Source organism: Microcaecilia unicolor, chromosome 1 (assembly GCF_901765095.1).
Source record: "Microcaecilia unicolor chromosome 1, aMicUni1.1, whole genome shotgun sequence".
NCBI classification, from domain to species: Eukaryota; Metazoa; Chordata; class Amphibia; order Gymnophiona; family Siphonopidae; genus Microcaecilia; species Microcaecilia unicolor.
Window position 1 is genome coordinate 387,907,130 of NC_044031.1, and position 12,730 is coordinate 387,919,859.

Here is a 12,730-nt window from a genome sequence, read left to right on the forward strand (position 1 = left end):
AAACTGACACCCAACAAGGGCGAATCAGACTTTAAAACCCCCGCATCCCCGCTAGAAGCGCACACGCGGTCCGGGGAGCGATTCTTCGCGCCCTCGCCCTCCGACGCCATAGGCCACGTGGAGATCAATCGGGGAACCCCCTGCCCGCTATAAAAAGGTAAAAATTACCTGCTTCTCGCTCCGAGCTGTAACGACCTGGTGTCCCAGTGAGTAGCTGCAATAAACGTTTAAATAAACGTCGAAATAAACGCCCTTAAGGACGTCCAAAATTTTTTTTTTTTTTTTTTTTAACGGAGCCAGCGGGAGTGGGGAGAAAAGGAGGGACCTGGCGCCACCAGGTTTGCACTTGCTCAAGAAGAGCCCTCAACCCCAGGCACTCAACAAAACCTAAAAATTAGGCTTGGAGGCCTAGCCAGAGCTGCTGCTGTGTGTGACCACCACCTGCTGAGATAGAGAACATACTGAGGAGTTTCCGGCAGCACATGACCACATATAGGGAGGCAAAAGGATTGCTCTCTATCTCCACCTGCTGGTAGATGGACACAACCCACCAGTCTATGGATTGATCAGCATGATGATATGGAAAAGGTAAAATTACCTGCTTCTCGCTCCGAGCTGCAGCGATTTGGAGTCCCAGTGAGCAGCTGCCAAGAAAAGACGTTTTTCTCTCAAAGACGTCTATTTTTCTGTTTTTTGTTTTGTTTTTTTTAAACGGAGCCAGCGGGAGGGGGGAGAAAAGGAGGGACCTGGCACCCCCAGGTTTACACTTGCTCACGAAGAGCCCTCAACCCCAGGTACTCAACAAAACCTAAACAATTAGGTTTGGAGACCTAGCCAGAGCTGCTGCTGTATGTGACCACCAGCTGCTGAGATAGAGAACATACTGAGGAGTTTCCGGCAGCACATGACCACATATAGGGAGGCAAAAGGATTGCTCTCTATCTCCACCTGCTGGTAGATGGACACAACCCACCAGTCTAAGGATTGATCTGCTTGATGAAATGGAAGTGGGTTGTTTTGGGAGGGGTTATTTTTACCTGTATGAACTGCTCCAAGCTGAAGGAGGATGTTTTTGTTTGAACTGTTTGTCATTGAGCCTGGGAAGGACTTTCAGCCATCGTTTTCTTTTTGAACCACAGTTCCCTGGCCCTTTCCCGGGAATATAAAGCGTTATGCTTTAGGACTGGTTTCAAAAGGGAGGGGACTGAGTTCTTTGGAGTGGTGGTGTTTATGTTTCTTTTTACCCTGCTGTGCTGAATCCACGGAAGAGTGAAAACAGTGGGGCTGTGTTTTTGTTCTTGTTTTGAACTGCTGGACCGTGAGCACCAAGGAAATAAAACTTGCTGGGTTTTTTTTTGAAACTATTGATTACCCGAGTCTTACCCTGTGGATTACAGTGGGGGGGGGGGGGGGTTCTTAGATTTGTACCCTGCGCTTTCCCACTCACGGCAGGCTCAATGCGGCTTACATGGGGCAATGGAGGGTTAAGTGACTTGCCCAGAGTCACAAGGAACTGCCTGTGCCTGAAGTGGGAATTGAACTCAGTTCCTCAGTTCCCCAGGACCAAAGTCCACCACCCCAACCACTAGGCCACTCCTCCATTCCATGAAGCCTCGCCCATAGCCGGAGTCTCAAAGGAGGAGACAGGATCCCGAGAACCCCTAGAGGAGGGGCAGATCTCTTACACCTTCTGAATGCCTTTTTCCCCGCTGCTGCAGAAAACGAACCAGATTGCTGCAATAGAAACACTTTATACATTTGCGGCACAAATTCTGTGGGAAAACCTCCTACCGATCCAGTAGGGAAGAGGGAAATATAGCCTCCGAAGGCGGTTGACTTGAAGGAGCCAGCAAAGAAACATGTTGCTCTGTCTGCCCTGTCGAAGCAGACAAAATGGTGGCGGTTCCCGATGAAATTGGGACCGCAGAGCTCTCCTTCCCCGCTGCCGCGTCTCTGCTTGCTGCTGCCAGCGACACTGAATGACCCAGTGGTCTTTCTTGCTCTTTTTCTCTCCAGCTCAAATCAGAACCAGATTGGGATCTGATACTATCAGCCTGTATCTGCACTACTCAGGAAGTTTTACCTTTATTTTATATGACATACTTCTACAAAATACTCGGGGATAAATTTACTAAAAAGCACGACTAGGTTACTGACTGCTAACATGCATCAATGCAGGCCCTATTTTATGAAATGAGACCTCTCTATATATATAAAACGCACCTCCAACATTCTAATGAAGCCTCCACAACTCCCAACATTCTAAATCTATGGTGGTGTAGATCGAAATTCGCCCATGAGGGTTTGCCCTGCCCTCGCGTCAAACATGATGACGTCGAGGGCGGAGCGCTGACGCATCGCATCGCTACCAGCAAATGAAAATTAAGGGACCGATCTACACAACCCGTTCATAAGCTACAAACGTGACATCAATCGAATCGCGAACGCCCCGCCCTCGCGTCACAACGCGATGACGTCGAGGGCGGAGCCCTGAGACTCCGGACGAAGCGAGGGAGAAAAGCAGCCTGAATGTGGGAGCGAGGTAGCGAATGAGCCAACCTAAACGTTGGAAGCAAGGAAGGAAGGGAGGGAGGGAGGCAGAAAGGCAGGCAGGGAGGGAGGGAGGGAGGCAGGCAGCCTGAACATCGGAGCTAGACAGACAACCAGCCAGCCTGCCTGAACGTGGGTGGGAGGGAGCCAGCTTGAACTTGGCAGTGGGAGGGTGGGAGGGACCCTGGAGGGGAGAGGGAAGATAAGGGGGAGGGGGAAGGAGGGCGGGAGACGGAGTGGGGGGCCCGTGCCGCACACTGTTATTCTCACACACACACTCTCACACAGACAGCCTCACTCTGTCACACACACACACTCGCACATTCACTCTGTCTCTCTCTCTAACACAGTCACTCTCACACACACACTCTCTCAAACATACACACTACGATGAAAACCATGCTAGCGCCCGTTTCATTGGTCTCAGAAACAGGCCTTTTTTACTAGTCTACTAATAATGCACACTTTAGTAAATCTAGAACTCAGGTTATTGCAACAGTCTTGCTGCCTTTTGAATCTTACAACCATGAATCTCAACACCAACCATTTAAGCAACACTTCCACTGTCACGTTTTCAAGGCAGATACTAGGTTCGTGAGCCCTTGGGCCACTGCCGTGGAGCAGAAGTGGCAGGCAAAACCACCCCACACCAGAAACAAGGCAGAACTCTGACAGGAATAGCTAGACTTCACCTGCACTTGACCGCCCTTCCCCAGGAGTTGAGCCCCTGGGTGCAGGCGGCTGGCAGGGCCTACAGGACAGGGAAGGCACTGGATACCAACTAGGCTGAACAGGGACTGAGGGTCAGAGGGGAAAAGAATATACATGGGCAGCAAGGCAGGAACTGAGCTAGGACTCACAGAAACACAATACTACACAAAGCAGGAAATGGACAAGCTAAAGGACAGGAACTGAAAGCTGCCAAGCAGCCACTGAAACAGGGTACAAATACTGACAGACAAGAGACAGGACTGAAAGCTGCAGAGCAACCACTAAGCAAGAGACACAGACAAACAGAAACTAGACAAGGAATACAGACCAGAAACAAGACTAGAGAAATAAGCAAATAAACCTAAGCTAAACTGCACACAGATAACTAGAAACAGACAAGGAACTAAACAAGAAACCAGACTAGGCAGAAGTGCAACCAAGCACCAAAAATCCAGGGACCTTAGATGATGCAAAGGCAAACTCAGAAGGTTCCAGGTGGTAATAAACCCATCAGCAGCTGAACTCAGCTGCAGGAATCATGAGGCAGCTACGGGCAGTGGTGTGCTGGTAAATGTTTAACAACAGGCTCTCTCCCCGGTCCCCCAAGTTGCAGAGCTGGCTATAGCCGGGGAGAGAGCCTGGGGGGAGGGGGGGAGGTGGCAATGCATTACTCCAGGAAAAAAAATTAAATTAAATGATCTCGGGTTTCAATCTAATTCATGTTTAATGTGCGATAAAATACCATAAATAAGTAAATAAATATAAACTTTTAAAGCTGAGCACCTGATTCCCAAAGTGAACATATTCCAAGCACTATAATGAAAATAAAATGATTTTTTTCTACCTTTGTTGTCTGGTGACTGTTTTTCTGATCATGCTGGCCCAGTGTCCGATTCTGTTGCTATCTGTCCTCTTAACTCCGTTTCCAGGGCTTCCTTTCCATTTATTTCTTTCCTCCTTTCTTCTTCATTTCTAGTCCTCAGCTTCTGCCTATTTTCTTCATCCATGTGTAGTTTTTCTCCTCTCTTCCTTTTCCCTCATCTCATCTCCTTTCTCGCTCTTCCCTCCCCTCCATCCATGTCCAGCATTTCTTCTCTCTCCCCTCCTCTCCCCTCCATCCACCCATGTCCAGTGACCCTTCTCTCCCCCTGCCCTCCATCCACCCATGTCCAGTGACCCTTCTCTCCCCCTGCCCTGCATCCACCCATGTCCAGCAGTGACCCTCCTCTCCCCTGCCCTGCATGCACCCATACCCAGCGACCCTTCTCTCCCCTCCATCCACAAATGCCCAGCGACTCCCTTCTTTCCCCTGCCACCCCCTCCCGAGTTGTTCGACGAATTCTCCTCCCTCCCTCCGGATCCGGTCCCTCACGTCACCGACCTGACTCTTTGAATTCTTCGGGGCAGGCAGTCTTGCCTGCCCGCTGCCAGCGCTGACTCTCCCTCGCTGGCGCTGCCGGTTCGCGCTTCAAAATGGCCGCCAAGACTTACAAGGGCGGCCTCCAAGACTTCAGCAGAAGTCTCGCGAGGCCGTCTCTGGAAGTCTCGGCGGCCATTTTTAAAGCGAACCGGCAGCGCCAGCAGGGGAGAGTCAGTGCTGGCAGCGGGCAGGCAAGACTGCCTGCCCCGAACAATTCGAACAGTCAGGTCAGTGACGTGAGGGACCGGATCCGGAGGGAGGAGAGCTGGCTCGCGTGTTTTAACAACCGGCTCTTGCGAGCCGGCTCCAGCACACCACTGGCTAGGGGTGAGGCTAGCTGCCAAACTTCAAACCAAGTCTGGAGGGCTGGAATATCTGGACCGGACCGGACCAGAAAGAAAGTCTGGAAAGTCTATGGCAGCCACCGGTTCTGGCCACCAGAGGGCGAGAGGAACACAAACCAAGACACAGGCAGAAAGCATACTGAAGCACAGAGAGGCTTACCCCACACAGGTACAGTATAGTGGAGTAATCAGAGCCATGCTGGAAGCAGTCAGCACACAGAGACAGAGACAGAACTAACTCAGGAAGAACAGACAGAAGCCAGCTCAGAAGCTGACCGCCGGAAATAAGGTGAGTCTGAGAGGGGTCACGACCACAATTGTGACATCCACTCAATGACCACAGCTTCCTCTCATGGGCTGTGACTGTTGCATTTGCAGCATCTTCAATCCTAGCCAATGCAGGAGTACAAGCCTCAACCCAAGAATCAAACTGGGGACCTTTTTATCCTGGCACAATACACTTTGGTAATACTCAGGAAACAGAGGTTACAAATTGACTCTACTGTGTTGTACGATCAGGGTCTGTTAGCACACATCTTAAAAACATACAAGTCACGTACTGCCTACATTTGCTATACTGTACTCACGATGCCATGCTTCTGTAACATGTCGATATCCTGGAAAAAAGATTCCTACAGAGACAACAAAGGAGGGAATATAAAATTAGGGTTGGGATAATCACATCCATAAAGCCTATCCTTTCTTAATGTAAATTAAAGTGAGGGTAGTTTTCAAACCCATTTCTGCAAGTAGAACAGTGTTTTGCCCATGGCAATGGGTTTTTACAACATGCAGATGGTCAAAATCTCTACATTATCATCTTACACTCAGTTCTTCTGCAATATTTTGGACTTTTCTGCTTCTAAGAATATAAAGGGGTAAATATTCAGTCAGCAGCAGTGAGCATGTTCCTGACCGCCACAGACATTGTTCCTAGATAGACAATGCTAGGCCATGTCCAGGCTTCAGCATCGAATATCAGGTTTATACGGCGGTGGTTGATATTCAGAACTTAAGTGGCCACGGGTTGCCGAATAAAGATAGGACTGTGTTTTATGCAGTTACCCTGGTCCCATTTATGCAGTTACCCTGGCCACTTAAATGCTGAATATCAGCACTTAACAGGCCAAGTGCCAACTCCACCCAAAATAGCCAGCTTTCACTTAGGCACTAACCACTAATTTTCAGATGGGATAACCGCTTAAGTGCCACTGAAAATTAGTGAATAGTCCTGAACAAGCAACTTAATCAGTCAGCGGCCGTTTCTGGCTGGTTAAATTGTTTTGAATATCGACCAGTAGGTATTTATCCTAAAATGTACAAAAGGAACATATTGTGAAAAGGGTGAATTTTATGAATCCAATCTAGAAAGTTGCATGGGGACAGAAATCTAACCCATCCACGCGGGAATCTAACCTGTCCCTGCCGCAAGAAATCTCCTCCATCCCTGCTCCCGGCCCCGCCCTCACCTTGACTCCCCCCCCCCCCCCCCCAGAAAGCCAAATTCTACAAGCAGTAAAAATTCTAGTAAAAGTAACAGAAATCATTTTCTTCTGTACTCTGCTAAGACAGATGTACAGATTAGCAAGACCCAAAGCCAGAAACAACACAGTTTATACCTAATTGTTCAACTGCCCTTAGGACTCACCTTTGGGTTTAGAAAACAAAACCACGTGCATGTAAGGACTGGATAAACAAATTAAAGCAAAGTTTAAAGCAAATGCCCTTAATTTATAATACTAGGTAATAATAACGAAATAGTGACAGAATATTCACAAAGCAAGCAGCCTGAGGCAACAAATTTATTTTCCACTGAACATAATTAAATTTGTATAAACTTGGCAGCTAATAGTGTGCTGAACTGGACAATGCTGGCACATTTAAACTAACGCTGGACATAACTTCTGCATGAAGGAAGCCCTTCCCTCAGTATTCAATACCTCTCTGTGAAATAATAGTAATAAAAAAGGCAAATGTATTTTTATAATATACTACTGTAATCCACAAAACAAAAGGAGCAAATTCCCACATGCCATCTTTTTCTTTTAAGGTAGGCACAGGAAAAAGATTTTAAATGCTCTCAGGCTTCAACCTAATTCATGTTGTTGAGCACCTGATTCTCATAACATGATGTCTGTTTTAGTGGCCCATTACCAGGAGAAAAAAAATCTCTGCACAAATATAACAGTGCGAGGGTGTCCCTTTAACCAGCTCCTCCAAATGACTCACTGATTACGATTTATAAATAAATGATTGCTCTACCTATGAAAAGTTATTCCATTATTATACTTCCTCCGTATGCTGCACAAGTTGGTATGTTTGAAAATATAAGTAAGATTAAATGAAAATGCTACCAACAATAAAAAAATGTGGATGCAGCCGCTCATAGGTTTGTTTGCTTTGTTCTGAGTGTAGGGCAATGACGGCTGCATGAGGAAGCGGAAACAAAGACTACACTAACTGGCTTCAACTCCCTTCCTCCCTCCCTCCCTCCCTCCCACAACACCATCCATCCATCTCTTATCCAGCCCTGGATGTCCTCCCCACACATACCTCATGCTTTCCTGCCCGCCATCGCTTGTTTAGCATGGCTGCCAAAACTTCAAGCGGTGGCCTCACAAAGTGTGGGGACCTTTCCTGCACCGAAGCAAGCCACTAGACCACCAGGGTGATCTGAGGTATGTGCAAGAAAGGAAAGCAAAGCTCCGTTAGTTTTACGGTTCCGCGGGAACCCCACAGGACTCGGTTTCATCCCTCAGGATCCCCGTGGTCCTGGAGGGGACCCTTGCAGGATTCCCGCTATCCCCATTCCCGTGCAGCTCTCTAACCCATTCATTCATAAACATGCCATTTTACTTAAATGCCCAAACGTTATACATACTTGGATCAAGCAAAGTTACTCACTTGTAGCAGATATTCTCCAAGGACTGCAGGACATATTGTCACATCTAGGTAATGTCACCCAACTGAATCCTCAGTGCAGACACTCCCTAGCATCCTTTTTCTAAAAGCCTCTGAGGTTTACCCACCTGCCACCATCACACAGGACCACAACAGTCTAAAATACTAGATGAGAGAATACCACTTCTAGGGGTAGAGAGGCCAAGTGATATTATGTGACTTTGAGGCTCATTTTCAAAGCACTTAGCCTCCCAAAGTTCCATAGAAACCTATGGAACTTAGCCTCCCAAAGTGCTTTGAAAATATGCCTCCTACTGTCCTATGAGAACGCCGGCTACAGATGAGTACTTTGCCTTCTCCAAGACAAGCAAGACATCATATCCTCACATCTGGGAATTCCTAGCTACCAGGCAGTCGAAACAAAAAAAGGGAAAATAAAACAGAACAAGAAGCAAAACCAAGAAAGCAAGGATACTTAGCTGTAGCAAATATTCTCAGAAGACAGCAGGCTATTCATTCTCACATGTGGGCATGATCCGATGCCCACCCCCCCCCCCCCCCCCCCGCTTGTTGGTGTAATACATGGCAACCTGATTGCCTGTTTGAATGAGCACAATTTGGTGAGACAGCCAATCTCTGAAAGCCTTCAGAGCGTTCCAGATTGCCCAGAGCTCCTGGAGGTTGCTCTGAAGATTCGTTTCCCAGGCAGACCAAGCACCCTGAGTGTGGAGCCCATCTACATGAGCTCGCCAGCCCAGGAGTGTTGCATCCGTCGTCAGCACCTTTTGTGGCTGAGGAATTTGAAATGTAAGTCCGAAACTGAATCGAATGGTCCACTAGTGAAGTGAGCGAACAAGCTCTGGGGACACACGGATGACATCGCCAGACTTCTGGTAGCTTGATACCATTGAGAAGCCAGGGTTCATTGGGCTGATCTCAAATGAAGACGTCTCATGGGTGTAACATGCACTATGGACGCCATGTGGACCAACAACCTCAACATCTGCCGAGCCATGACCTGCTGAGAGGCTCGACTAAAGCGTCTGCTATTGGCCCTGGAAGGTAAGCTCGAACCCTCCGCATGTCGAGCAGGACTCCTATGAATACCAATTGTTGGGTAGGCTGAAGGTGGGACTGGGGGTAGTTTAAAATAAACCCTAGTAGCTCCAGCACCCAAATAGTCCTCCGCATGGACTCCCAAGCACAGTCCTCAGAGGTGTTCTTCAACAGCCAATCATTGAGATAAGGGAACACATAGATTCCCAGCCTGCATAGCGACACTGCAACTACCGCTAGACATTTTGTGAAGACCCTAGGAGCTGATGCGAGGCCAAAGGGCAACACGAGGTACTGGAAGTGATGTGTTCCCAGCCAAAACTGAAGATACTTTCATGTGCTATAAGCATCGGAATGGGGGTATATGCATACTTCAAGTCCAGAGAGCATAGCCAACCGTTTTTCTAAATCATGGGGAGAAGGGTGCCCTGGGAAACCATTCAGAAATTTTCTTTGACCAGGAATTTGTTCAGGGCCCTTAGGTCTAGGTAGGACGTATCCCCTGTTTTTTTCTGTACACAGAGTATCTGGAATAGAATCCCCGCCCTTCTTCCCCTGGTGGAACAGGCTCAACCGCATGGGCCTTCAGAAGGGCTGAGAGCTGAAGGAATGAGCTCTCGGTGGGCAATTTGGAGGTTTCTGATACCAATTGAGGATGTATCAGAGACGGACTGACTATTTGGAGCACCCACAGGTCGGAGGCTATAAAGGCCATCATTCGTGAAAAAAACTTTAGCTTCTGCCCGACCGGCAAGTCGGACTCTGGTATTGCAGCTATGCCCTGCTGGAGTCAGTCAAAAACTCATCCCCTGTTTTGACTGGGGAGCAGTGGGGGCCTTGGATGCACACTGTTGACAAGAACGAGCACATTGAGGCTGAGCCTGAAGAGGTAAAGAAGTGGAATACCTACGCCTCAGAGTAATAGGGACCCCTCTTCGACTTGCTAAAAGACCTCCTAGCTGATGAGGCTGATGGAGAAGGCACCCAGCGGGAGAGAGAATGGTATCGGTGTGCTTTTTGATCTAGTCAGTGACCTCCTCAACCTTGTCTCCAAAAAGGTTATCCCCCCCCCCCCCCCCCAGCATGGGGCATCCATCAATCTCTGCTGAACTGACTGTTCCAAGCCAGAAACACGCAGCCATGAGAGTCTGTGCATTGCTATACTTTGAGAAGATATCATGGATACCACATCAAAAGTGTAGTAAGTGCCCCTGGATAAGAACTTTCAACATGCCTTCTGCTGCTTGGCCAACTGATAAAGTAACTCAGCTTGCTCTGATGGGAGAGTCTCAGCTAAGTCTATCATCTTGCGCAACGAGTCTCGCAAGTAAATGCTCATGAAGAGCTGGTAAGACTGAATATGTGACACAAGCATAGGGGCCTGGAACATCTTCCTCCCAAAAGAATCCAGGGTCCTAGCTTCTCTGCCTGGTGGTGCCAAGGCATAGTCTCTAGAACTCCTGGCTCTTTTGAGGGAGGATTCTACCACCATGGAATTGTGAAGCATCTGAGGCTTATGAAATGGATCCGGTACATGGAATTGATTTTCTTGGGCAGCACCGGGACCAACAGAGAGAACTGCCAAATGAGAAATTCCTGGAGTACCTCGTCAAGAGAGACAGTCACAGCCTCCCTAGGAGACTCGTAGTCCAGGAACTCGAGCATCTTGGCCCTGGGCTAATTTTCCACGTCCAAAGAAAATGGAACGGCTGCAGCCATTTCCTTCACAAACGATGGGAATGAAAAGCTCTCCTGAGCAGATTTTCTCAAAAAGTGAAGGGGAGGGTTCAGAAAGAATTCCATAGGACTCATCTGAGGAAAAGTACCTAGGATCCTCTGAATCCCACGAGCACACTTCCTCGCTGTCAGACAATGTACTACTACTACTACTACTACTATTTAACATTTCTAAAGCGCTACCAGGGTTACGTAGCGCTGTACAATCTAACAAAGAAGGACAGTCCCTGCTCAAGGGAGCTTACAATCTAAAGGACAAAAAAGTGCAGTCAATCAAATTGGGGGCAGTCTAGATTTCCTGGATAGAGGTACAATGGTTAGGTGCTGAAAGCGTCATTGAAGAGGTGGGCTTTGAGCAAGGATTTGAAGATGAGCAGGGAGGGGGCTTGGCGTATGGGCTCAGGAAGTTTATTCCAAGCATAGGGTGAGGCGAGGCAGAAAGGGCGGAGCCTGGAGTTGGCGGTGGTGGAGAAGGACACTGAGAGGAGGGATTTGTCCTGTGAGTGGAGATTACGGGTAGGAGCGTAAGGGGAGATGAGGGTAGAGAGGTAATGAGGGGCTGCAGATTGAGTGCATTTGTAGGTTAGTAGGAGAAGCTTGAACTGTATGCGGTACCTGATCGGAAGCCAGTGAAGTGACTTGAGGAGAGGGGTGATATGAGCATATCGGTCTAGGCAGAAAATAAGACGGGCAGCAGAGTTCTGAATGGATTGAAGGGGGGGATAGATGGTTAAGTGGGAGGCCAGTGAGGAGTAGGTTGAAGTAGTCAAGGCAAGAGGTGATGAGAGAGTGGATGAGAGTTCGGGTGGTGTGCTTGGAGAGGAAGGGGCGAATTTTGCTGATGTTATAGAGAATGAAGCGACAGGTCTTGGCTGTCTGCTGGATATGCGCAGAGAAGGAGAGGGAGGAGTCGAAGATGACTCCGAGGTTGCGGGCAGATGAGACTGGGAGGATGAGGGTGTTGTCGACTGAAATAGAGAGTGGAGGGAGAGGAGAAGTGGGTTTGGGTGGAAAGACAATGAGCTCGGGGGAAAAAAACGAGGAGGTCAATAAACAACTTGCCAAGTTAATGGAACAGTCAGAGGAATTCCAATATAAATTAGATGATTTAGAGAACCGAGGGCGCAGACACAACCTAAGATTCAGAGGAGTCCCAGAAAATGGCGACCGAGAAGTAGTCCCGGAGGTGGTGCGTGCTATATGTGCCCAGTTGATGGGAGAAGACTTTGACTCAGCTGCAATGGGCATCGACAGGGCTCATAGAGCGCTGGGGAAAGCGCGAGACAATAAACCCCGGGACATAGTGGTGCGTTTCTCCTCATACAACTGCAAGGACCAGATATGGCAGAAAGCTAGAAAGAATCCCGATGTGGAATTCAACGGGGAGCGAATTGCAATATACCAGGATCTCTCCTTATTCACTTTGAATTCGCGCAGAGCTATGAGACCGGTAATAGAGATTTTGAAGAGAGAGAAGATTCTCTACAGGTGGACATTCCCGTTTGCACTTTGTTTTGAGATTAAGGGTGCGCAGTACAGATGTCGAGGAGTGGGAGCGGCCTGGAAAGTTTTGTACGAGGCTGGATTGGCTTCTACAGCTACCCTACCAGTGGAAGTGGCATCCTCCACAAAAGCAAGACTTCAGAAGTGGAAGAGGGTAGAGAAAGCACCCAGGAAGCCCAAGACTTGAGCAACAGAGGTGAGATCAAGGACCCTGTGTGTGGAATTAGAAGCCGAGGGCCCTCGAGAGGAGGTGATGAAGAGAGACATTTGGGGGAGAGGTGAAAAATAAAGGATGGTACAAGTTAAATATTGATATGTTTGAGAACACATGAGGGAGGGGGCGGGAGGGGGGATCGAAGGGAGTGTTTAGTTGTGTTAAGCTCCTGTTTAAAAGTGAGTTTGTTTGGCCGGTGGGGTCACTTCCTTGTAACTCCCAATTGGTGCCATATGGGACCAGTTGGTGGATATTGGATTGTGGGTCAGGGAGGGTATGGGAGGGGGGTGGGGG

At 48.4% G+C, this 12,730-nt stretch overlaps 1 protein-coding gene across 1 annotated transcript in view; it reads right to left on the reverse strand.

Moving 5' to 3' along the window:
* The window catches only part of DMC1 (DNA meiotic recombinase 1), a 506,546-nt gene that overhangs the window by 465,949 nt on the left and 27,867 nt on the right, over nt 1–12,730 (reverse strand). The window contains exon 3 of the mRNA XM_030210749.1: nt 5,613–5,657. Within this exon, the coding sequence (XP_030066609.1) occupies nt 5,613–5,657 (45 nt within the window). The remainder of the gene's footprint in view (nt 1–5,612; nt 5,658–12,730) is intronic.